Here is a 27830-nt window from a genome sequence, read left to right on the forward strand (position 1 = left end):
GAGAGAGAGAGCGAGAGAGCCTACAGCTCCCTCCCTCTCTCCCTCTAAAGTTCTCTCTCTCATCTCTTTCTCTCTCTCTCTCTCTCTCCCCCTCTTGTTCTGTCCCTCTCTCTCTGGATCTATCTATCTATCTATCTATCTATCTATCTATCTATCTATCTATCTATCTATCTATCTATCTATCTATCTATCTATCTATCTGTTTTGTCTGCATCTGTCTCTCTTTCTCTCTCTACTGTTCTCCCCAACTCTCTCTCTCTGTCTGTCTGTCTGTCTGTCTGTCTATCTTGTCTGCATCTGTCTCTCTCTCCCTCTCTGCTGTTCTCCCCAACTCTCTCTCTCTATCTATCTATCTATCTATCTATCTATCTATCTATCTATCTATCTATCTATCTATCTGTCTGTCTGTCTGTCTGTCTGTCTGCCTGTCTGTCTTGTCTGCATCTTTCTCTCTCTCCCTCTCTCTACTGTTCTCTCAGTTCCTCTCTATCTCTATCTGTCTGTCTGTCTTGTCTGCATCTGTCTCTCTCTACTGTTCTCTCACTGTTTTTCTCTTTCCCTCTTGCTCTTCCTCTTATTCTATCTATCTATCTATCTATCTATCTATCTATCTATCTATCTATCTATCTATCTCTTGTATCTCTCGTATCTATCTGTCTGTCTGTCTTGTCTGCATCTTTCTCTCTCTCCCTCTCTCTACTGTTCTCTCAGTTTCTCTCTCTCTGTTTGTCTTGTCTGCATCTGTCTCTCTCTACTGTTCTCTCACTGTTTTTCTTTCCCTCTTGCTCTTCCTCTTATTCTCTATCTATCTATCTATCTATCTATCTATCTATCTATCTATCTATCTATCTATCTATCTATCTATCTATCTATCTATCTTGTCTGCATCTCTCTCTCTACTGTTCTCTCTCTGGATCTCTCTCGCCCTCCATCTCTGTCCCTCTCAATTCTCTCTCTCTCTCTACCTATCTATCTATATTCTCTCTCTCTCTCTCTCTCTCTCTCTCCAGTGAGTACGTATGCATGTGTGGGTGTGTAGAAAAGCAGACGTAAGGAAAATGTCAGAAAAACTCAGTCTCACCTTAAAATAGCCAGTTTTTGCGAACAGCTGATGTTTTCCATGTGCTGTGATCAAGGAGCCGTAGCTGGAACCCCTCTGCAAAGAGCACACAGGGGACACAACGTTAGCAGCCATTCAAAAACAATGTTGACATCTTTATCACATAAAAAACAAGAATTGATTCAGCCTCAGATAAACCAACATGGTGCAGGATTACATAATTATATTTTGAAAGATCATGTAGGAATTCCCCTTTACTGGAATTAAGGAGCCCAAACATCTTGCAGCATGGCAATGTTCCTGTGCACAAAGCGAGCTCCATGAAGACTTAAGGCCAATTTATGCTGACAACGTAGTCCTCGCAGATGGTGTCGCAGATGGCATCTGCGTAGCCCCCCCACCTTTGCAGACGCTCTGCGCGCACCTCCCAAAAATTGTGACCACCGCAGAAGCCTCGCAGACAGCGTCGCAGACAAGAGGGCTCTGATTGGTCCATTCTACATCCGCTGTACACGCACTTCCGCTTCCCTACTTTCCCGGTTTGGTTTGTTTTCACGACCACCATTTTTAAAAACACGAGCGAAGATGGAGCAGCACAAAGAGCGGTTGATCGAGGAAGTGAGGAAGTACGTACATCTATACGACTCCAGTTCTAGTCATTATAAGTAACCGGAGGATAAACACTCCACTAACCACACCCACCAACTACTCCTAGCGATTTCGCGACTTCGCGCCCCCTTGCGTTGTGGCGGTGAATAACATCGCGCACACCTATTACACCCCGCTCAACGATAAATTACACCTGTCTGCGAAAAGCTATCTGCGAAAGCCTTGTCGCAAGAGCATGCAGAGTATGCAACAAGGTTAGAGTGGAAGCGCTTGAGTGGTCAACTGCACACCAGGCCTCCGCACCCAACATCAGTGCCTGATCTTACGCACGCTCTTGTGGCTGAATGAACACAGATCCGCACAGCCATGCTCCAAAATCTAGTGGAAAACCTTCCCAGAAGAGTGGAAGTTATTATAACAGCAAAGGGGAATAAATCTGGAACGGGATGTTCAGCAAGTACATATGGGTGGAATGGTCAGGTGTCCGCAAACTTCTGGTCGTATAGTGTACTTTTTGATAGGCACGACACAGTCAAATGATCTTTAATAAGACACTATTGTAATGACTGTAGAAGTTATATTTAGTCGTTTCTCTTATTTTTTTTTTTACAGCCAACTAACACAAGCATAATATGTCTAAGCTTTAAATATGTCTCTTCTACTTTGACCACCAAAAAAAGCATATTATTTTTGATAATACTGTGGCCAGAAAGAGTAAAAATGGGAACGTGACACAAAATGTTACTGTTAACAGGTTTTATAGACCACGTGAACACATGACATCCTGGTCAATATGCAGATCATACATATCCATTTTTATTCTACCCACATTCAGTGGATATGAGCAATTGCGTGCTCTGATTGGCTACTCTACTACTAGGCTAACAGCTCATATACGGTGAGTAGAGAAAAACCAAATGGCGGAGCGCATCAAGTCAGATATATCACTTGATTATCAAGTATTTAAAAGAAACAGAAATAACCAAAAAAAAGAATATATTTTCCCCCCAATATCTCCTGCTCCTCACTCCAGCCCAGTCGGTGGCGGTAATGCACCTTTAAGTTGGCTTGACAAACACCGAAAAAAGAAGAAAAGAAAATGGCGGAGCGTGTTGCTGAACCAACTGAGGACGAAATAAAAACTCTACTCGAAAACAAAACACCAGAAAATGGTAAGAACATATCTTTTTTATTTTTCAAGAATTATTATTATAGCATTTTTCACAAATTGCTCCTGTCATTTCGCCGGTTTGTTTACATTCTAAGCGGAAATGATTTTGTCAGCTGTTTTGTATAAAGTTTTTATTGATCAAATTTGCAAAAAATTAAAATGTTCTGTTTCTCAAAATCAAGTGAATGTGGATAGAATAAAACAGTTATTCCACTCAGTCTTGTCGTACATGGCTTATAGCTGACTCTGTGCTACGCGTCTCGTCGGCTATCAGCTCATGTATGACTCAATTTCGTGGAATAACTGTTAATTATTTTTTTCGTGGTCCAGTTTCCATCAAATCCTGCGCTCTGATTGGCTGGTGAGTGGGTCCGTATCCTACGATGTGGACCCCAGTTACGGACCCTGGTTATGGACCTCTGGAGACTCGCTCGTTCACAACAACAACAAACATAGTAGCATTTTTTGTCAAGATTTATCTTTTTTTTAATAAGATTTATTAATAAGATTATCAAAAATCATAAATTTTTGCCAGCATTTCTCAGGAGAATAGCATTAATTTTACAGCATGGCTCGTGATAACGACAGTCTTCACAGCAAAAGCGAGTTTTACTACCCTGAGGAAGAAGAAATAAAAGAAAACATTTCAGGAGAAAGCTAAAAACCTCTAACTGTTGCTAACGCCAAGCAAAAACATGGCTGAATCCTGAATGACAACTATTTGTATAAATAGGGGACTACATAGGCGGCAAAATGTAGTTTTTTTCCTGCCATGGAAGTGCACTTGTATACCGAGGAGGAAGCAATTTGCATTCCAGCCATGAATGAGGATTCAAAATGGCGGCTCGGCTCAGTTTTCCCTTTCGGGCGCCCTCGTTTTCTGTTAGAATTTGGTAAAGAAAAAAATAAATATATTATTTACCAGCTTAAGGTCGGTCCGTATGGTGAAATACCATGACCTCGGCCTTGAATGCTGACCTCGGCCCAGAGGGCCTCACTCAGTACTTTCAAGACCTCGGTCACGGTATTTCACGATACAGACCTCCCAGCTGGTAAACAATAGAAATATATTCATATTTTTATTTTTATAGCTTGGTTTTATGGAGCAACATCCTACTTAAAGGACAGATTTGCAAAATAATTCGATTTCATTTTTCAGCTTTGGTTATTTTTCAGTTTTGGTGATCAAATTGGTTATTTGATACTTTTGCTTGTCTTTTCATTTCAAAGCATTACAGGAACTCATTTACCGCAATTACTCAAATTTATGTGCCAGTAAAATGAGCTCATGAGCATTCTTCAAAAAATCCTGCGCATGGTTTCAGCCGTGAATTTTAATTTAAGTGTTTCACATTAAATGCGCATAATACAATCGCGTTATTTTTATGCTACACTGATCCACATTTGAACACAGCAGTTATTTATAAATTATGGCACATGGAACAAGTTTCCAGAACGAAACAGAATGAATAAAATGACATGAAACCGAACGTGGACTGGCTCACACTTTCAGTAAAATGAGGAAGGACAGATTGGGACGCAGTGCCAGTGTCAGTATTAGAGCCTGGAAAATTCATTATAAACATATGCACCGTATATATGTACACACACACACACACACACACACACACACACACACACACACGCACAGACAACTGTAATGAAACCCACTGTCTGTGTGTGTGTGTGTGTGTGTGTGTGTGTGTGTGTGTGTGTGTGTGTGTGTGTGAGTGCTACTGCACAGCAAAGTAGACATTAAGCGTTTCCGAATCCTACAGAGAGTTTAAAACGCATTAAAGCTATTTTGGATCATTAAGCAATCATACTAATGTCAGAATCAGTGAGTCATTTTAGCGTACAACAACACTATTGAGAACGAGACAGCCAGTCATGACTCAGGCGTCTCAAGAGTTTTAAAAATGACCATGTGTACAGTAGAGCCTGTCACGGGTAGATGCTAGCTGCTAAATTAGTTGCCGCTCTCACTAAAATAAGCTATGATTATAATTTTAAACAGGGGTTGTAAATCCCCCCAAAAATGGGGCTTTTAAGCCTTTCTGACAGCAGCCAAGTTCTAAAAAAAAAAAAACCAAGCGTCATGTGGACAAACTTAGCCCTACGTATTGTAGTTCTAAAATCAGGACTAAGAAAGTTGTCAAAATGGACGGCATGGATACAGACGGAGTCCAGCTGGGAAAGGAATCAGTGCTCAACCGCCCACCAGATATGAGGATAACGGAGTGGAATGAAAGATACCTGGGAAAGAGTCAGACGGCTGCCAGCACGCCTGTGGTATTTGTTGGGGCTTTCAAACTGCAGATCCTCCCATCGAATCCTCCACAGCATTCCAGCCAGCTCCTTCTCCAACTTCAGCTTCCTGAAGAGTGCAACACAGTGAAATCAATGAACTTCAGTTTTACTGTATTGACAGATGATTTGATCCAAACAACTCATCATTGAAGGAGGTCATTTCAAGTTGCTCACAGGTCCATGTCTCTTATGAGGTTTTGAAGTCACAACCCAACCAGAGGTGCCAGGTTTGCGGTTTTCCCACAGAATTGGGCCACTTTAGCTAATATAGAGGAGTTTCATAACAGAAGCAGTAAATACAAAGTACTTTTATATATAAACGTGGGCTGTGGTTATGATGGATTAACACAGGGAACTGGTAGAAGGTATTTCAGCAGACCATACCGGGTACTTAAAAAAAAATACTGTAGCAGAGCTGAAAAACATATGAGAAAAATACAAACTAAACATGAACCAGTTCGGCTTCTGCAGCTGAACCTCTGCGTGCTATTATTATTTATTTGAAGGCAGCTTGTCAGAGTGATTAGGACAGAAAGAGGAGAGTTTTAACAGACTTTCATAGATTTTTTCATTTTATTTACCCTCTCTGGTCTGAGTCGCGAACCGATAGCATGGCTTGATGGTGAAAACAAGATGTTTAAAGGCAAACAGGCAGCAGTGTCAACTTCAAAATCAATGGGTCTCATCTGTTCCGAGTCTGTACCGTTAGTCAAACATGGTTATATGAAATTCCATGATGAAGCCAAACATAATACTTTCAATTGTTTCATTTACAGTGGTGCTTGAAAGTTTGTGAACCCTTTAGAATTTTCTATATTTCTGCATAAATATGACCTAAAACATCATCAGATTTTCACACAAGTCCTAAAAGTAGATAAAGAGAACCCAGTTAAACAAATAAGACAAAAATATTATACTCGGTCATTTATTTATTGAGGAAAATGATCCAATATTACATATCTGTGAATGGCAAAAGTATGTGAACCTCTAGGATTAGCAGTTAATTTGAAGGTGAAATTAGAGTCAGGTGTTTTCAAGCAATGGGATGACAATCAGGTGTGAGTGGGCACCCTGTTTTATTTAAAGAACAGGGATCTATCACAGTCTGATCTTCACAACACATGCTTGTGGAAGTGTATCATGGCACGAACAAAGGAGATTTCTGAGGACCTCAGAAAAAGCGTTGTTGATGCTCATCAGGCTGGAAAAGGTTACAAAACCATCTCTAAAGAGTTTGGACTCCACCAATCCACAGTCAGACAGATTGTGCACAAATGGAGGAAATTCAAGACCATTGTTACCCTCCCCAGGAGTGGTCGACCAACAAAGATCACTCCAAGAGCAAGGCATGGAATAGTCGGCGAGGTCACAAAGGACCCCAGGGTAACTTCTAAGCAACTGAAGGCCTCTCTCACATTGGCTAATGTTAATGTTCATGAGTCCACCATCAGGAGAACACTGAACAACAATGTTGTGGAAGGACCTGAAGCGAGCAGTTCATGTGAGGAAACCCACCAACATCCCAGAGTTGAAGCTGTTCTGTACGGAGGAATGGGCTAAAATTCCTCCAAGCCGGTGTGCAGGACTGATCAACAGTTACCGGAAACGTTTAGTTGCAGTTATTGCTGCACAAGGGGGTCACACCAGATACTGAAAGCAAAGGTTCACATACTTTTGCCACTCACAGATATGTAATATTGGATCTTTTTCCTCAATAAATAAATGACCAAGTATAATATTTTTGTCTCATTTGTTTAACTGGGTTCTCTTTATCTACTTTTAGGACTTGTGTGAAAATCTGATGATGTTTTAGGTCATATTTATGCAGAAATATAGAAGATTCTAAAGGGTTCACAAACTTTCAAGCACCACTGTATAGCCATAAACTAATCACTAATGGTGGTTAAGTACTAAAGGATAACTGCTGTTGCCATTCAGTCATGTTAAAAGCTCATGTAACAGAATCCTCACAAATTTTAGTTGAAATACCAGGATTAGCTTAGAATTACAATATACACTCATAGGAATCTGAGGCTTCAAGATTGGACAAACATCACCCAATCTTTTCTAATCTTCATCTAATCTTCACCTATCCGGTTTCGGCGCCCACTTTAGCCTCAGATTCTTGTTCTTGGCTGGCAGGAATGGGTTGATGTGGTCTTCTCCTGTTATAGCACATCCACCTCAAGGTTTGGCATGTTGCTGAGATGCTTTTCAGCTCACCAGTCTGGACATTCTCTTCTGATCCAGCTCATCATTTCCTCCCAGACAAGTGACCTGCATTAGATTTTTTTTCTCTGTATTTTGCATAAACTCTAGAGCCTGTAGTACATGAAAGTCCTAGTAGATCAGTAGTCTGGCACTAGCAACCATGCCACAGTCACTGAGATCACTGAGATACGCTGTGCGCTTTTTGGCTGCCGCTTCTCACCAGAGCTTTTTATTTTTCTTTTTTTCCACTTTGTTTTTCTTTCTGTGTTTATATGGTTTGATGATTGTTCTTTGTTTAAATGTTTTGTCCGTCAGTTGTGGCATAGCTCCGGACCCAGTTTTGGGTGTCGGTTCCCTTCAGGCTTTGGTCCACCATGGGTGATGCCTGTGCTGATCGCTATGGATTGCAGTGAGCTTGTTGCTCTTTTTAATATCGGAATCGTTCAGTGCTCTGTGCAGCAGTGCTTCTGTGCTCAATTTCTGCCTGATAGTGTCGTGGTGGCTGTGCAGGCGGTGTCTGACATACCCTCGTGCGCCTTTTGGTGGGATTGTGGGCAGCTACGCCACTGGAACTACATCCTGACTCTCTTTTTGTTGTTTTTTTTTGTAATTGTAAAGCGACCTTGGGTGTGAGAAAGGCACCATATAAGTTGAAATTATTATTATCTCATCTCATCTCATTATCTCTAGCCGCTTTATCCTTCTACAGGGTCGCAGGCAAGCTGGAGCCTATCCCAGCTGACTACGGGCGAAAGGCGGGGTACACCCTGGACAAGTCGCCAGGTCATCACAGGGCTGACACATAGACACAGACAACCATTCACACTCACATTCACACCTACGGTCAATTTAGAGTCACCAGTTAACCTAACCTGCATGTCTTTGGACTGTGGGGGAAACCGGAGCACCCGGAGGAAACCCACGCGGACACGGGGAGAACATGCAAACTCCACACAGAAAGGCCCTCGCCGGCCCCGGGGCTCGAACCCAGGACCTTCTTGCTGTGAGGCGACAGCGCTAACCACTACACCACCGTGCCGCCCATTATTATTATTATTATTATTATTATTATTATTATTATTATTATTATGCCTTTTACAATTCTGAAGTTTGACGTGAACATGATGTTAAGTGAAGCTCTTTACAAGTCTCTGTTTGATTTGATTGGCTGATTGGATAACTGCATGAATGAGGAGGTGTGTAGGTATCCCTACAGTTGTAGTAAAGTGGCCGTTGAGTGTATAAGTCATTGTTTTGGAGTTGAACACAGGGTTTGTGACGGACGGATTTCAAGTTTTGGACTCATTTTAGATCTTTCAAACCGGCTTCGCAGATCACTTGAGTGGAATTTTACCCATTTAAGACAAATTAAAAGTTTTTGGAAAACTTTCTCATTCATTACGGGTAAGACATTAACAAAAATGTCAAATTTAGGCGCCAAAATTCAAAATTGTAAATCAGATCAACACACAAACAGAAACTAGCAATGACTGATAGTTAATCTGAGTGATCCTGGTGCCCTGTGTCCAGTTGGAGTTTTATCGCATCGCTCCTGTGGAGGACGGCCCCATGAGGACAGTTGAAAGTTACACCTGGAGGACACGCTGGACTCTTACTGTAATGCTTTTATGGCTGAGGACTACAGTTGACTTGCTAACTTTAGGACTGCAGTTGTCATGAACAGTTTTGCACTCAAGTTTCCATCAATGAAGAGTTTATAACATCAACGAAACTGACTTCATGTTAAAACTGTTAATGTTATAGTCATGCTGTCTGTTGTTGCCCAAATGAGGATGGGTTCCCTTTTGAGTCTGGTTCCTCTCGAGGTTTCTTCCTCATGTCGTCTGAGGGAGTTTTTCCTTGCCACCGTCGCCACAGGCTTGCTCATTGGGGATAGATTAGGGACAAAATTAGCTCATGTTTTAAGTCGTTCAAATTCTGTAAAGCTGCTTTGCGACAATGTTTATTGTTAAAAGCGCTATACAAATAAACTTGACTTGACTTGATAGCCATTTTCCCGAGTTAAAATTTTAACATGACATCAGGATACAATTCACAAAAGTCTAATATACAGACTGCAGTCTATTGATTAATAACAGCCTTTAGGTAGGACAGTGTGTGTGTGTGTGTGTGTGTGTGTGTGTGTGTGTGTGTGTGTGTGTGGGGTGTGTGTTGGGGTTAGGGTTGAGACAGAGCCATTTTAGGGTCACTGCTTTTCTCGCCTTTTCCCTCCTGTTATTTCTGACTGAAAGTAAACTTGGATGTCCACTCCACCACGTGCACAAACACATGGACACTATCAGAATGGATCGACACATCTGGAGCTGCTCTCCATGGACCTGCTGTTTCACCAACAAGCTCAGGCAAGCTAAAATCGCTCATCCTGACATTACACGGACATCGGCTTGGTAGGATTTCAAAACGAGACGGTTTGTTGTTCAGCGGAGAAAGAGAGAATGAGTGAAAGAAAGATGGAGAGAAAAGAGCAAAGCTCACACATTCCAATCTAAAAGGTGCAAAACACTTCCAGATGTCGAGGCTGGGATATTGCAGCGTTTGCATTTCACCAGGGTTTTTTAAACTCCCCTTCGTAGCCACCCTGGTCTGCCCCAAAAGACCCACCGTTATTTATTTTTCTAGGCTGGAAGAAGGGAAAAACCTTGGCAGGGGTTTAATAGTAATAAATAAATAAATAAATAAACCCAATGAGATTCCAAATAAAATTTATTTTGGGGTTTGTGAAATAAAAATGCCACATTATTATTATTATTATTATTATTATTATTATTATTATTATTATTATTATTGAAACCATGAGGGTTTTTTTTGGTGAGGAAAACGTAAATCTGTCAGCTCTTTCATTAGCTAACACAGATCATATGGTTACTCAGATCTGTATTTATTTATGTATTTAGTAGGAACTAAAACACTTTATTAACTTCATGCATAATATATAATCCACCCCTTAAAGTCCCCAGCTTATTATTTAATAACAACAGTGACACTAATAGGGAAGGAGTCTAGTTCTGACACTAAATCAAGACTTGGGTGGTTCAGAGGTTAAAGAATTTAAAATCTGTTGAAAATAAAATGCAAAATCAAGCCAATTTTATGGCCCCCGAGTCTCCATCAGGCTTATCCTTACTACGGACAGCCACATAGATAGACATATGTTTTTGTTTTTTTTTTCTATTTAAAGTTACTCATTTTAATGCTATTAGCAGGGCTTGGTATAAAGGAAAGCATTCCACACTGGACTTATTGTTTCATGAATCCCATATGCGAATACCTTCAGTACCCCCAACTCCTCCTTCGCAAATAGCCCCCTTTTACACCATTAAACCGCTCACACTGCCTTCCTGCAAAACTTCACCTCACACCATTGACTTATCAGCATGATCTTACTCCTAATTATCCGTCTTTAGCATAATGGATTTTGTCTGGACAAAACAACAAACTCACGCTGTAAGCATTTTTTCCGAGTGAAAAGGGAAGACGAGCGATGGCGAAACTCACAAGGACGGGAATGCAAACACTGAAGCACACTACGGTGAGGCTGAAAACAAAGCTGGATGTATAAGTGAACCAGTCGTTCGACGATGATTCCACTGGCAATCAATATCGTATCATGATAAAATAACTGTACAAATATTGTCACTGTGAGAAATTACACAATAATATAATATAATATAATATAATATAATATAATATAATATAATATAATATAATATAATATAATATAATATAATGTACATTCACAGACATACACTGACTTTTAGGCTATAAAAAGATGGGAAATGTGCAAATTTTGGAGTTACAACTCGAAAATATCACTGCTATACAACAATGAGTAAACTGTTGAACTCATCGAACACTAACCTTTATATGCACAGTGTATGCGTGTGATTAATCATTATCAGCTCATATAATTAAAGCAATTAAGCAATAATTGGGACAGACTTAACTCCTGAAAACCAGTTGTGTGTGTGTGTGTGCTTGTGTGTCTGTGTGAGTGTATAGCAGTCTATTCTGACTTCTTAAAAACCCGAATGAAAGATTTATAAGTTCAGGAAAGGACTTCCAAACCTAAAATTACATTATTTAGAGAATTAGCCATGAGCATAAATATTTACCTCACAGTGTTGACAAGACGTCATCTTAAATGCATTTATATTTAATTCATCAGTCAACAGTAAAACTTGTTGTTTAGTTTCACCGATTCTTTCCCAGCTACTTGTTTCAGAGAACACTATATATTTATGGATTATGGTTAAAAAAAAAAAACATACAACTTGTCAACTAAGTTGAAATTGATGCACATTAGATCCTGTATTTTCTCTCTGCCAGAATGCTGTTACTGTTTATACATTCCAGCTCTGAACTATTTAGACTAACTCAACATACATCTTGTAAATCTTGGAAATTCGTGGATCTACATGACTTCTGCGTAAAATCTCTCCCAGGATTCCCATCTTAAAAAAAAAAGAAAGAAAGAAAAGAAACCTGCAAAGTCGACCCATTTAGAGCCAAAAGCATACCTGTAAATGAGAAAGCTTGACATTCCGAAAATGATGAGAGCGAGACCGGAGCCCACAGCAACAATTCCGAGGACAGGAATTTGGTCTGGAAAATGAAAGCAATATTTACACTTCAATCCATCCATCCATCCATCCATCCATCTATCTATCTATCTATCTATCTATCTATCTATCTATCTATCTATCTATCTATCTATCTATCTATCTATCTATCTATCTCACATTCGAAACTGAAGAATGTTAAACAGCTGCAGGCAAAAGAATTTATATTCGACACCTCGGTGTAAACCTGTGTGAGACAATTCAGTTTGAATCTTTTGTTCATGATTCAATTCAAATCATTGTTTTGATCCAGTGAAATGTAAATCATACAGATGCAATTATAAATTCAATTAAAGTATTTCCTTTGGATTTCTATAGCCTAATTTACTTGTTATTATTCAGTTATTTATATATATATATATATATATATATATATATATATATATATATATATATATATATATATATACACACACACACACACACATACACACAGGGGGCTGCAAAAGTAGGTATACAGTAAGGATTATACATGAACAACAGCAGTAGGACGATTTCTACTTTCATCAGGATGGGGCGCCACCGCACTTCACACTCACTGTGCATGCACTACCTGACAAAGAATTTCCCAACAGATGGATTGGACGTTGGGGAGCCGTTGACTGGCCACCACGTTCGCCCCTATCTCACCCCTATGGACTTCTTTTTCTGGGGATGTGTAAAAGATAGGGTTTTTGTATGCAAGCCACGTTCTGTTGATGCCATGATTCAGTTCATACAGGAGGCTTGCCAGGAAATTGATGCTGATAAAGACCTTTGTGCCAGAGTGTGCATGGGTGTCCACACTCGACTAGCGGAGTGTGTGAATGCCGGGGGCAAACAGTTTGAACATTTGAGGGATTAATATTTTTATTATTGATATGTTTGTATCATCAATAAAATGTTTTGTACAAACATTTTGTTTTTCATTACTGTATACCTACTTTTGCAGCACACTGTGTGTGTGTGTGTGTGTGTGTGTGTATATATATATATCTCATCTCATTATCTGTAGCTGCTTTATCCTGTTCTACAGGGTCGCAGGCAAGCTGGAGCCTATCCCAGCTGACTACAGGTGAAAGGCGGGGTACACCCTGGACAAGTCGCCAGGTCATCACAGGGCTGACACATAGACACAGACAACCATTCACACTCTCATTCACACCTACGGTCAATTTAGAGTCACCAGTTAACCTAACCTGCATGTCTTTGGACTGTGGGGGAAACCGGAGCACCCGGAGGAAACCCATGCGGACACGGGGAGAACATGCAAACTCCGCACAGAAAGGCCCTTGCCGGCCACGGGGCTCGAACCCAGACCTTCTTGCTGTGAGGTGACAGCGCTAACCACTACACCACCGTGCCGCCCATGTGTGTGTGTATATATATATATATATATATATATATATATATGTAAACCATGTATGAGGAGATTGAGTGGAATAATTGTTTTATTATATCCGCATTTTGAGAAACAGAGCATTTTTATTTTTAGCAAATTCCATAAATAAAAACTTTATACACAACGTCCGACAAAATCATTTCCACTTAGAATGTAAACAAACCGGCAAAATGACAGGGGCAATTTGTGAAAAATGCTATAATAATAATTCTTGAAAAATAAACAAAGATACATTCTTACCATCAAATACTTTTATTCCATATTTTGTTGCTTTTTTGTGTCATTTTTGGGGTTTTGTTTTCAAGTAGAGTTTTTATCTCGTCCTCGGTTGGTTCAACAACACGCTCCGCCATCCATTTTGTTTTTCTCTACTCATGGTATATGAGCTAGTAGTAGAGTAGCCAATCAGAGCATATATATATATATATATATATATATATATTTTTTTTTTTTTTTTTTTTTTTTTAAAGTTACTGTAGCCCTGTGATGACCTGGCGACTTGTCCAGGGTGTACCCCGCCTTTCGCCCGTAGTCAGCTGGGATAGGCTCCAGCTTGCCTGTGACCCTGTAGAACAGGATAAAGCGGCTACAGATAATGAGATGAGATGAGAAGTTACTGTATAAAAGCGGATCTCCCAATGAGTGTAAAATGTGTCAGCAAATAATTCCACGTTATTTTTTAAAAAGCAAATTAAAAACAAGCGCTATGTAAATAAAGATACAAATTTTGTTGTCAGGTGGTCAAGTGTTTAAGAGATACGTTTCCTTGCATTTACAATCAGGTTCCCTGTGATGGTACACGTACATATGGACGTCGTACAGTTGCAAAAGCCATCAAAAATCAGGTCACTTCATTACCATATTCTCTTAAGTATGGAGCGTCTGTCTGTGCACTTTGCGCATGTATCATTATACATCATGAAAAAAGTGCCATGTGATTACCAACTTTTACTGGGGGTTTTTTTTGCTCATGTTTATTTACTTGATCTTAATCATTTAAGTCTATCAAAAATATGCTTTCTTAACACGTCTGACTAAATGTCACAGGTCTGTACATAAAAATGAATCTAAAATATTAAAATATGCAAGAGAAATATGCAATTACTTTTGATGTTCTTTGCGTGACCACGGCACAAACACAAAATAACGCTACTGCTAATATTTAAACCATCCATTGTTGTATAACAGTATGGGCTCATTGGTCTTTAAATACATTCACATTTTTACTTTTCAGATGCAAGTAATTAAAAGTCAAATGCGATGTTTTTAAAGTTTTAAAGTACTGATAACATTTTTTTTTGGAAAGAAAACAACATTTTCAACCCTAATTAGTACTAATGCATCTGAATAAAACTCTCTTACATGCCTGAAACTCAAAGTTTCAGCTCAAAGTTGAGTTTCTCAAACAGTCAGATCTGAATTTGCTGCCACAGCGGTTTCAGTGACTCACACACATCAGGCTACATCGCCAAAAATTCGGTGGATTGGGAAAATCTCTTCATCACTTCCAGAATTCCTCTAAACAAATTAATTCCTCTAAACAAAACCTCTAAATAAGGTTTTAAAATAACAAATTAAAACCTTGGCACTGTAAATAATGTTATGTCTGCTCCAAAAGTTTGTTAACGAAACTCTGAGATCCCACCCTGTCGAAGTACAGCACGAGAATGGCGGAACCATGAGGTGATTCACGTCTATAAAAAATTTATAGCATTTTTTATGTAATGTCTCATACCTGGAAATGTTTTGTTTTGTGATGTTTTTAACTCTATCCATATAGGATAACATTAACTGTATGCCTACTTCATAATTAGAGAAATAATTATGCTGCAAATCACGAAAATAAATAAATAAATAAAGAAAATCATTCCTTTCCTCTTACCTTCACACGAGACTAGACATCGAGGCTCATCGACTGGTGGGCAGCCGTTTGGCCAGGGAATCCTCTCTGTCGCCGACCACATAATTTCCTTATTGGTTCCATTATAATGACCAACAACCTATGTCAAAAAAGAGTTTATTCTAGTTTATAAGGCAAATATGGATGATATTTTCTCTTACTGTACAGCCCCGATTACAAAAAAGTTGGGACAAAGTACAAATTGTAAATAAAAACGGAATGCAATAATTTACAAATCTCAATAACTGATATTGTATTCACAATAGAACATAGACAACATATCAAATGTCAAAAGTGAGACATTTTTAAATTTCATGCCAAATATTGGCTCATTTGAAATTTCATGACAGCAACACATCTCAAAAAAGTTGGGACAGGGGCAATAAGAGGCTGGAAAAGTTAAAGGTACAAAAAAGGAACAGCTGGAGGACCAAATTGCAACTCATTAGGTCAATTGGCAATAGGTCATTAACATGACTGGGTATAAAAAGAGCATCTTGGAGTGGCAGCGGCTCTCAGAAGTAAAGATGTGAAGAGGATCACCAATCCCCCTAATTCTGCGCCAACAAATAGTGGAGCAATATCAGAAAGGAGTTTGACAGTGTAAAATTGCAAAGAGTTTGAACATATCATCATCTACAGTGCATAATATCATCAAAAGATTCAGAGAATCTGGAAGAACCTCTGTGCGTAAGGGTCAAGGCCGGAAAACCATACTGGGTGCCCGTGATCTTCGGGCCCTTAGACGTCACTGCATCACATACAGGCATGCTTCTGTATTGGAAATCACAAAATGGGCTCAGGAATTTTTCCAGAGAACATTATCTGTGAACACAATTCACCGTGCCATCCGCCATTGCCAGCTAAAACTCTATAGTTCAAAGAAGAAGCCGTATCTAAACATGATCCAGAAGCGCAGACGTCTTCTCTGGGCCAAGGCTCATTTAAAATGGACTGTGGCAAAGTGGAAAACTGTTCTGTGGTCAGACGAATCAAAATTTGAAGTTCTTTATGGAAATCAGGGATGCCGTGTCATTCGGACTAAAGAGGAGAAGGACGACCCAAATTGTTATCAGCGCTCAGTTCAGAAGCCTGCATCTCTGATGGTATGGGGTTGCATTAGTGCGTGTGGCATGGGCAGCTTACACATCTGGAAAGACACCATCAATGCTGAAAGGTATATCCAGGTTCTAGAGCAACATATGCTCCCATCCAGACGACGTCTCTTTCAGGGAAGACCTTGCATTTTCCAACATGACAATGCCAAACCACATACTGCATCAATTACAGCATCATGGCTGCGTAGAAGAAGGGTCCGGGTACTGAACTGGCCAGCCTGCAGTCCAGATCTTTCACCCATAGAAAACATTTGGTGCATCATAAAACGGAAGATACGACAAAAAAGACCTAAGACAGTTGAGCAACTAGAATCCTACATTAGACAAGAATGGGTTAACATTCCTATCCCTAAACTTGAGCAACTTGTCTCCTCAGTCCCCAGACGTTTACAGACTGTTGTAAAGAGAAAAGGGGATGTCTCACAGTGGTAAACATGGCCTTGTCCCAACTTTTTTGAGATGTGTTGTTGTCATGAAATTTAAAATCACCTAATTTTTCTCTTTAAATGATACATTTTCTCAGTTTAAACATTTGATATGTCATCTATGTTCTATTCTGAATAAAATATGGAATTTTGAAACTTCCACATCATTGCATTCCGTTTTTATTTACAATTTGTACTTTGTCCCAACTTTTTTAGAATCGGGGTTGTATGTCGTATTCCCTGGATGGATGGAGTTCTAGGGAAGCTGTCAAGGCAATGATACATGGGGCAACTTTTTGAGCAATGTTGCCAGGCAATTGCGCTTTAACACTTTCCCGTTGAGAATGAGCAACATAATTTCTATCTGAATGATTTTGATCATGTTGGGCAACTTTTTAAGATCATCCAATCAGAGTACTAGCAGCGAATCGCATGACCACCTGAGAGCTTCTGAAATTTTCAACAAAGATGTTGGCGTCTCAACGGCAGTGGAACGAATTAAAAGAGAGACAACTTGTATCTTTTTATGCTGGTAAGTTGTTATGTGTAAACCCAAAGTGGTGAATTTATCTCGTCAAATGCTTAGAAAACCAAAAGACATCTATTTTTACGTGCTCAGGTTGTAATTAAGGCATCGATTTTTTTCACCTAAGTGTAAACTGCCATGAGCTAACCACCGCTCCATAGAGGTTGAATGGGATTTAGCTAATTAGTGGTGATTTTTGCTAACATAGTTAGCTGAAAGTTATCGCTAGCTATGTAGGGATAACGTTAGCAGTCTTGCGTCAAGTTAAAAGTAATGGGCAGCTCATGATTTTTTTTGTGTGTGTGTGAGTTGCTCTTATCTGTTTGGCTGTTGCCAATCAGATAAGTCTGTTGCCCAAATTAGTTGCCCTGTGTCTCACCTGCTTGCCCGTTGCCAGCAACATTGCCCAAAAAGTTGCCCCGTGTATCATCACCTTCAGTCCTTCAAAACGGTAATGTAGTATTTTGAAAATACATTGTTCAAAGAAAGTTTTATTAGAAATATATTTATGGTCTATAGTCCCATAAATTCATGATCTACAGTACCAGTCAAAAGTTTGGACACACCTACTAATTCAATGATTTTCTTTATGTTTATCGATTAAAAGTCACTTCATGTCTTAAAGTAATGATGGATGTCGTTTCTCTTTACTTAGTTAAGTGATTCTTGACAAAATATGGATTACTACAGTTGTGGAATAGGACGATTGCCTGTATTTTTATTATTTACTACAGCATTTACTGTTTGACGATATCAAACACATTAAGAAGGCAAGAAACTCGTCCACTAATTAACTTTTGACGAGGCACATCTGTTAATTGAAAAGCATTCCAGGTTACTACCTCATGAAGCTGGTTAAGATAATGCCAATAGTGTGCAAAGCATCATCAAGGTAAACGCTGGATACTTTGAAAAATCTAAAATATGAAACACTTTTTTGTTTAACACATAATTCCATACATGTTATTTCATTGTTTTAATATCTTCAGTATTGTTCTGCAATGTAGAAAATAGTGCAAATACAGAGAAACCTATGAATGAGTAGGTGTATTGAAACTTTTGACTGGTACTGTGTGCTGTACAGTACAGTAAATGCTTTTACACCTCGTCACTTAGAGACAATTTCGCATAGCTAATCCACTGACTGGTATGCTTTTGGTAGGTGGGAGGAAACCTATTCAGACTCTGGGAGAACGTGAAACTTCACACAGACAGTAGCCCGAGCTAAGGGTTAAAAACTGGAACCCAGGGACCGATAGGCAAAAATTCTACCCACTGCACCACCATACTGCCCTAAAGTCATGACTAACTGCTGAAAATTCCCATGGGAATTATATTGTTATCCATGAGTTATTGGAAACAACCAGTTCTATATAGCCTGCCATGAAATATACCTAAAGCCCAGAATGTCTCTGGGATTAACATGAAGCGCCCATAGCACCCAAATAAAATTAATATAAAACCCATAGGACCTCCTGAAATAATAATAATTGCGTAACCACTTATCCAGTGCAGGGTCACAGACAAGCTGGAGCCTATCCCAGCTGACTATGGGCAAGAGATGGGGTACACCCTGGACAAGTTGCCAGGTCATCGCAGGGATGACACATAGAGACACACAACCATTCACACTCACATTCACACCTACGGTCAATTTAGAGCCACCAATTAGCCTAACCTGCATGTCTTTGGACTGTGTGGGAAAGCGGGACACCCGGAGGAAACCCACGCAGACATGGCGAGAACATGCAAACTCCACACAGAAAGGCCCCCGTCAGCCACTGGGTTCAAACCCAGAACCTTCTTGCTGTGAGGCGACAGTGCTAACCACTACACCACTGTGCCGCCCGATAGAAATAGATCTCGGATTCTAATGAATAACACATAACCATCCAATCCAGATTTTCCAATAAGCAACCTATAAATATGTACACAGAATCCTACAGAGGTATATATTCCAATTAGTAGTAAATAAATATCCAATAAGGAACCCAAAAGAAATAGATCATATTCCAAAGGCTAATCTATAGATATCCAATAAAGAACCCAATAGATATAGATCATATTCCAAAGGCTAATCTATAGATATCCAAAAATGAACCCAATAGAAATAGATCATATTCCAAAGGCTCTGTCTGTCTGTTGCTGTCCTCATAGTTGAGGGTTGGCAATCTAAGAAGCTATTATCTAGCTTCCCTGAATTCTCTTGGGTGATTATAGCACACCAGAGGGACCCAAACCTTCATCTGGTGGTGGGTACACATACACACCTATGGACAATTTAGAGTAGTCAATCGACCTAATCCACATGTCTTTGGACTGTAGGAGGAAATCGGAGCACCCGGTTCCAAAGGCTAATCCATAAATATCCAATAAGGAACCCAATAGAAATCGATCATATTCCAAAGACTAATCTATAAATATCCAATAAGGAACCTATAGAAATACATATTCCAACAAATAACCCATTTGATTCCCCAATGCACTATGAACTCACATCAGAATTCCAGGTAATACATGGAACTCCAGTTGAATACCCAATAAAAAAAAAGCATGAGAATCCCATTGGAATTATTTGCCACTGCTTTAAATCCTTGTCTGTAACATAAAAACTGACATTCGAGAATTCAGCACCTGATCTCTTACACTGAAAACTGAATTACCTAGTTTTTAGATCTGCATCTTCAATGATAAATGTGTTTTGTGGACGACTGTTGTTGAGAGGATAATATAAAACAACTCATATCTTCAAGGTATATGGGGTAACTATAGCAACAGGGTACAGAGGGGAAAAATCTAACAATATAGCCGATTGTTATACCTGTGTTTCAGGTTGAATACTCAGTGTGCAGCAGATCTGTTAAACGGATTCAGTCTAGAGAGCTACAGTCCTTGTCCAAGAATATAAATCAAGCATTCTTGACCCACCTAACCCGTTGTTTTTCCATGAAGGTTCTCCTGGATTTTTTGCCTGCCTGTACAGACACATCTTTCACAGTCTTACTAATGAATTTAATGAAAAACTGCATTGAGTAAAATAATGACTAATGTCTGCGATCAACATTACTAATAGGTTACAGATGCTTTTTAGTGTTTCAAGCTCACAACCCTGTTTATCTTCAGGAAAACACCCATAAAAAAGGAACACCTACATATTTAGCTGCTGAAGTTTAATCACCAATGGTGCAAATAAACTTCGCTGTTTATTCAAGCCACAATAAAAGACAAACAACAACAGTATGAACTGATTAACACCCGCTGCACAACACAAATATGTTTCTCAATTTGCAGAAAAGCTTTGAGCCTAAACAAATTTTCTTTAAGTGTCTAATAACTACACAATCCTTCCAAGGTTACGTTTGCTGCAAATGGCCACATGATGCAAATGCAGAGTGTGTAACACAGCTCAAGTTACTCTTTTTTTACGAAACATAATTTATAACCACGCCACTTATATTTATCATTATTGTGTTTCATAGGCAGGAAAAACGGCAAGAAATCAATTTTATGGTGGCTTGTACATGCAAAACACATTAACAAGCCATAAACACAATAACTATGACAGAAACACACCAGCAAAAGCAAAGACATGACAGCAAACCCAAAGACAGAACAGCAAAACCAAAAGCAAAACAGTAAACCAAAACACAACATTAAAACCAAAGACGCAACAGCAAAACCAAAAATAAAACAGCAAAACCAAAGACATGACGGAAAAACCAAAAACGCAACAGTAAACCTCAGACAGACCAGCAAAACCAAAGACAGAACAGCAAAACCAAATACGGGATGGCAAAACCAAAGACACAACAGTAAACCCAAAGACACAACAGCAAACCCAAAGGCACAATGGCAAACCCAAAGACACAACAGCAAACCCAAAGACATAACATTAAAACCAAAGACACGACAGCAAACCCAAAGACACAACAGAAAACCCAAAGACACAACATTAAAACCAAAGACATGACAGCAAACCCAAAGATGCTATGGCAAAACCAAAGACAGAGCAGCAAAACCAAAGACAGAGCAGCAAAACCAAAGACATGGCAATAAATCCAAAAACAAGGCAGCAAAGCCAAAGACACAACAGCAAACTAAAAGACGACATTAAAACCAAAGACACAACATTAAAACCAAAGACACGACAGCAATCCCAAAGACACAACAGCAAACTCAGACAACATTAAAACCAGACATGACAGCAAACCCAAAGACACAACAGAAAACCCAAAGACACAACATTAAAACCAAATACACAACAGCAAACCCAAAGGCACAACATTAAAACCAAAGACACAACATTAAACCAAAAGACACAACATTAAAATCAAAGACATGACAGCAAACCCAAAAGCACATTAAAACCAAATACACAACATTAAACCCAAAGACACAACATTAAAATCAAAGACACAACAGCAAACCCAAAGACACAACAGCAAACCCAAAGACACAACAGCAAACCCAAAGACACAACATAAAAACCAAAGAGACAACATGAAAATCAAAGACATTACAGCAAACCCAAAAGCACATTAAACTCAAAGACACAACATTAAAATCAAAGACACAACAGCAAACCCAAAGACACAACAGCAAACCCAAAGACACAACATTAAAACCAAAGAGACAACATTAAAACCAAAGACACAACATTAAAACCAAAGACACGACAGCAATCCCAAAGACACAACAGCAAGCTCAGACAACATTAAAACCAGAAATGACAGCAAACCCAAAGACACAACAGAAAACCCATAGACACAACATTAAAACCAAAGACACAACATTACAAAGACATGACAGCAAACCCAAAAGCACATTAAAACCAAAGACACAACATTAAACCCAAAGACACAACATTAAAATCAAAGACATGACAGCAAACTCCAAGACACAACAGCAAACCCAAAGACACAACATTAAAACCAAAGACACAACAACAAACCCAAAAACATGATAGCAAAACCAAAGACACGACAGCAACCCCAAAGACACAACAGCAAACTCAGACAACATTAAAACCAGACATGACAGCAAACCCAAAGACACAACAGAAAACCCAAAGACACAACATTAAAACCAAATACACGATAGCAAACCCAAAGGCACAACATTAAAACCAAAGACACAACATGAAAATCAAAGACATTACAGCAAACCCAAAGACATGACAGCAAACCCAAAGACACAACAGAAAACCCAAAGACACAACATTAAAACCAAATACACGATAGCAAACCCAAAGGCACAACATTAAACCCAAAGACACAAAATTAAAACCAAAGACACAACATTAAAACCACACGACAGCAAACCCAAAAACATAACAGCAAACCCAAAGACACGACAGCAAACCCAAATACATGACAGCAAACCCAAAGACACAACATTAAAACCAAAGACACAACATTAAACCCAAAGACACAACATTAAAACCAAAGACACAACATTAAACCCAAAGACACGACAGCAAACCCAAAGACACAACATTAAAACCAAAGACACGACATTAAAACCAAATACACGACATTAAAACCAAATACATGACAGCAAACCCAAAGACTCAACAGCAAACCCAAAGACACAACATTAAAACCAAAGACACAACATTAAAACCAAAGACACAACAACAAACCCAAAAACATGATAGCAAACCCAAAGACGTGACAGCAAACCCAAAGACACGACAGCAAACCCAAAAACATGACAGCAAACCCAAAGACATGACAGCAAACCCAAAGACACAACATTAAAATCAAAGACACGACAGCAAACCCAAAGACATGACAGCAAACCCAAAGACATGACAGCAAACCCAAAGACACGACAGCAAACCCAAAGACATGACAGCAAACCCAAAGACACGACAGCAAACCCAAAGACACGACATTAGAACCAAAGACACAACATTAAAACCACACAGGACAGTAAACCCAAAGACACGACAGCAAACTCAGACACGACAACAAACCCAAAGACATGACAGCAAACTCAAAGACACGACAGCAAACCCAAAGACACAACATTAAAACCAAAGACACAACATTAAAACCAAACACACATTAAAACCAAAAACATGACAGCAAACCCAAAGACACGACAGCAAACCCAAAGACACGACAGCAAACCCAAAGACACGACATTAGAACCAAAGACACAACATTAAAACCAAAGACACAACATTAAAACCAAAAACATGACAGCAAACCCAAAGACACGACACCAAACCCAAAGACACGACAGCAAACCCAAAGACACGACATTAAAACCAAAGACACGACATTAAAACCAAAGACACAACATTAAAACCAAAGACACAACATTAAAACCAAAAACATGACAGCAAACCCAAAGACATAACATTAAAACCAAAGACACGACATTAAAACCAAAGACACGACATTAAAACCAAAGACACGACATTAAAACCAAAAACATGACAGCAAACCCAAAGACACGACAGCAAACCCAAAGACTCAGCATTAAAACCAAAGACACGACATTAAAACCAAAAACATGACAGCAAACCCAAAGACACGACAGCAAACCCAAAGACACGACAGCAAACTCAAAGACACAACATTAAAACCAAAGAAACAACAGCAATCCAAAAACAAAACAGCAAAACCAAAGACACAACGGCGAAACCAAAAACACAAGAGCAAAACTAAACACAACATTAAGACCAAAGACATGACAGAAAATGAATAAACATATCAGCTTTAATTTAAAACAGAAAAGTGTAATTCCTTATTAAACATCACTTACTGATTGCTGATTGGCTATAACGTGTCAGAAATATGAGTTTAAATTAACTTACTGACACTTTTATTTGCGTTTCTTATACTGTATGTTATGTTTGATACGCAGTCAAAATTGCTCGCCCTTAATATGAGAATCTGAAAGCTGAAAAGCTGCCTAAAGGAAGCCGGGTTATTCAGAAGAAAGAATTACTCCTCACAAGTAACTGAGCACTAAATCATTTTTGTTGGGCTATCTAGATCAGCAAACAGACTGAAAAAGTGCAAATCTTTTCCCCCTCATACTCCATGTCCAATCAGCAAAGAGCTTATGACGTTCACTAAGGATCTACTCTTTCTGTTTTGAGTTCATCTTTATGTTTTCAAAATTTGCTATTGTGTTTTTTGGTTTGTGGGCCACTGTGATATTCCAATGAGTAATGATTTAAAAAAAAAAAGAAAAAAGATTGTACTATGAACTCCCATTAAATTCCCAACTATTCCATAGAAGTCCAATGAAAATTTCATGGGAAGGCATTATTCCACATCACTGTACACTCACTGGCCACTTTATTAGGCACACCCATACACCTGCTGTTTTATACAGTTCTCTAATCAGCCGATCCCTTGACAGCAGCACGATGCGTCAAATCACGCAGATACAAATCAAGAGCTTCAGTTAATGCTCACTTCAAACATCAGAATGGGAAAAAGTTGTGATCTCAAAGTGTGACTTTCTTTCACTGTGGCATGGGTGTTGGTTTGAGCCAGGCGGACTGGTTTGAGTATTTCAGAAACTGCTGATCTCCTGGGGTTTTTACACACAAACAACGGTCTCAAGAGTTTACACAGAATGGTGCAGAAAACAAAAAACACCAAGTGGCCGACAGTTCTGTGGGTGGAAACAAACGCCTTGTTGATAAGAGAGGTCAGGGGAAAATGGACAGTTCAAGCTGTCAGGAAGGATATAGCAACTCATATAATCACTCTTTACAACCGTGGTGAGCAGAAAAGCATCTCAGCATGCAACAGTAGAAGAACACATTGGGTTCCACTCCTGCAGCCAAGAACAGGAATCTTACGCTACGTTCACACTGCAAGGCTTAATGCTCAATTCCGATTTTTTTGTGAAATCCGATTTTTTTGTGAGGTCGTTCACATTAATAAATATATGCGACTTGTATGTGATCCTCAGTATGAACGAAAAGCGACCTAAAAGTGTTCCGCATGCACATTGCAGGATACGACGACGTCACACACAGTGAGCATGGCCAGTGTTTACGGAAGTAAAACCGCCCGGTTGCGGTATGACCCATCCAATCTAGCTTGAATAGCTGTATCCCCCCAAATGGAAATCAGCTCCCTAACCTCTGCGTCCTTCCATTGAGAAGATTCAGAACCTTCACAGCCCGAAGCGTCCCTCGCATTGATGTCATGCGCAGGGGCGCAGATACGTTTTTTGAACTGGGAGGGACAAAAAACTGGGGGGGACAAAGCTGCCAGCAAACCAACCCCAACCCCGATATGCCTGTCAAACTTGTTGTTAGTAACCATAGCAACCAAGCTCGAGCTCGCAACCTGTGCAGTCTGCGCAGCTCAACCAACCGAATATCAGTCTTTGTTTTATGTGAGTTGTTGCAACTATGTATACACTGCTGTGCACCTCAATAAACCGAATGGTAATTAGTCTTTTGATTTTTCCGTGAGGTTTGCCTTATACAAAGAAAGACAGCATAGACGTTTTTTCCTCCCTATAAGTGGGGGGGGACCGAACGAGGTGAATTTAAATCTGGGTGGGACGAGTCCCCCCCCCTCTATCTGCGCCCGTGATTATGCGCCATGTTGTTGTAACTTTTTTTGAGAGACCCGCCGCCTACTTCAGCGCAGAATAGTGACGTTTGTGGCTTGCTGATGACGTGTAAGTCGGATGAATGCGACCTGGCGGTTCAGACTGAAGTCGCATATGAAAAGAGCGGATAGGAATCGGAATTAGGACCACATATCCAAACGGCTTGGGTCGGATTTGAAAAAATCGGATCTGTGTCGTTCATATTGTCAATAAAAGATCGGATACAGGTCACATATGGGCGAAAAGATCGGATTTGAGTCACTTCAGCCTGCAGTGTGAACGTAGCCTTAGAATCAAGAGCAAGTTCCTATTAAAGTGGCGGGTGAGTGTATATCCTCATTTGAGATCTACTTTATAACAACAAGAAGACCTGGAAAGAAATTACTTCACATTGTCAATTAGACCCACTGCTGTCACATTAAAAATCAATCCAATCTACAGCTAAGTGGAAAAATTTGTGCACCCTTACAACAACATGAAAAACACCAGGATATTTAGGGTGCAAAAAAAAAAGTTATGCTATGAATAGTAAAAAAAAGGGTAAGGAGTTTAAAAAAAAAGTTGTTTACATCTTTTCTGAATTTGAAATAAATTTTCACTAATGATTTCTAGGCTTACCATTTTCCTTCATAAACATAATTTTGGAAGTCTGTTTTGTTTTTTTGTAAAAGAAAACACAGGTACATGTCCCCTTTTTTCCATATAAAATCCACTGGGGATGTTAACTTTTGCATGCACCTGTATTAACAGGAACCACATACTGTGTAGTTCTGGTCATTTCATTAAACTAAAGCTGAAATATGCAACGTGATCTTTTAACCAAATGCACTGCTGATGTTTACGGAAGCCGAGAGAGGCCCTTCATATAATCCTTTTTTTTATTCACCTTGTTATCCCGAGATAATGACATAATTAATTCAGGATCTCGAGAAAACAACACAACTAATTCGAGATCTCGAGAAAACAAAACCGTTATTTCGAGATCTCAAGAAAACAAAACAATTATTTCATGATCTCGAGTAAACAGCTGAGAAATGGTTCATTCAGGTGCGCCAAGAGACTTGTGATATGCTGACTTTGGGGCTATTTCTCATTCTGTATAGACGCAACTTTGGTCATTAGAATGTCTGGAATAATCGATCACCTAATAAGGCAATATTTTGATCAGGGGTTGACACAGGGAGAGATTGCATTAAGTCTTTTAATAAGGGATAATTTCAAAATTAGTCCGCGGCACCTCTTGTTTTTTCGAGATCACGGAATAATCGTCTTGTTTTCTCGAGATCTCGAATTAGTTGTGTTGTTTTCTCGAGATCCTGAATTAATTATGTCGTTATCTCGGGATAACAAGGTGAATAAAAAAAGATTATATGAAGGGCCTCTCGTGGCTTCCGTAGATGTTTGTCCAAAAGAGGTGTATGCTTTTATCAGTAGAGTATTAACAACAGGGACAAGGATTTATTTGCTGAACTTACACCATACTGTCCAGTTTTCAGGTTGGTCATGGCCCAGAGGCTGAAGTCTGTGAACCTGGCGTTGTTTTTATCTGTACTAATGAGGCCGGTCACTCCTGAAACACAGATTATATTAAATCAATGAGGAAAGTGAACAATGATAAAAAAAAAAAAAACTTGGATTGTCATGTTAACTACAATTTTTTAAAATCCAAATAATATCTAAATCCTGTAAAGACATGTTTCCTGATTTCGTTATCAATTTTAAAGAAATTATCTTGCAAATAAACAAATTCAGCTAAAAGTCGGTCTTTATGTCTAGCCTTTAAAAAAAAGCTGCATGTTGAATTTGTTCTTAACGATCTAACCACTAACGTGATGAAAATAGGCGGGGCTATTTTTTGTCAGGGAAGCCGCCATAACTCCATCG

General features: G+C 39.3%; 1 protein-coding gene across 1 annotated transcript in view; it reads right to left on the reverse strand.

The window, feature by feature from the left end:
• The window catches only part of npr2 (natriuretic peptide receptor 2), a 105763-nt gene that overhangs the window by 35622 nt on the left and 42311 nt on the right, over nucleotides 1-27830 (reverse strand). Inside the window, exons 5-9 of the mRNA XM_060912789.1 lie at nucleotides 27422-27516; nucleotides 15265-15382; nucleotides 11900-11984; nucleotides 5097-5217; nucleotides 1082-1156 (exon numbers count right to left, since the gene is read on the reverse strand). Coding sequence (XP_060768772.1) covers nucleotides 1082-1156; nucleotides 5097-5217; nucleotides 11900-11984; nucleotides 15265-15382; nucleotides 27422-27516 — 494 coding nt within the window. The remainder of the gene's footprint in view (nucleotides 1-1081; nucleotides 1157-5096; nucleotides 5218-11899; nucleotides 11985-15264; nucleotides 15383-27421; nucleotides 27517-27830) is intronic.

This window comes from Neoarius graeffei, chromosome 28 (assembly GCF_027579695.1).
Source record: "Neoarius graeffei isolate fNeoGra1 chromosome 28, fNeoGra1.pri, whole genome shotgun sequence".
NCBI lineage: Eukaryota > Metazoa > Chordata > Actinopteri > Siluriformes > Ariidae > Neoarius > Neoarius graeffei.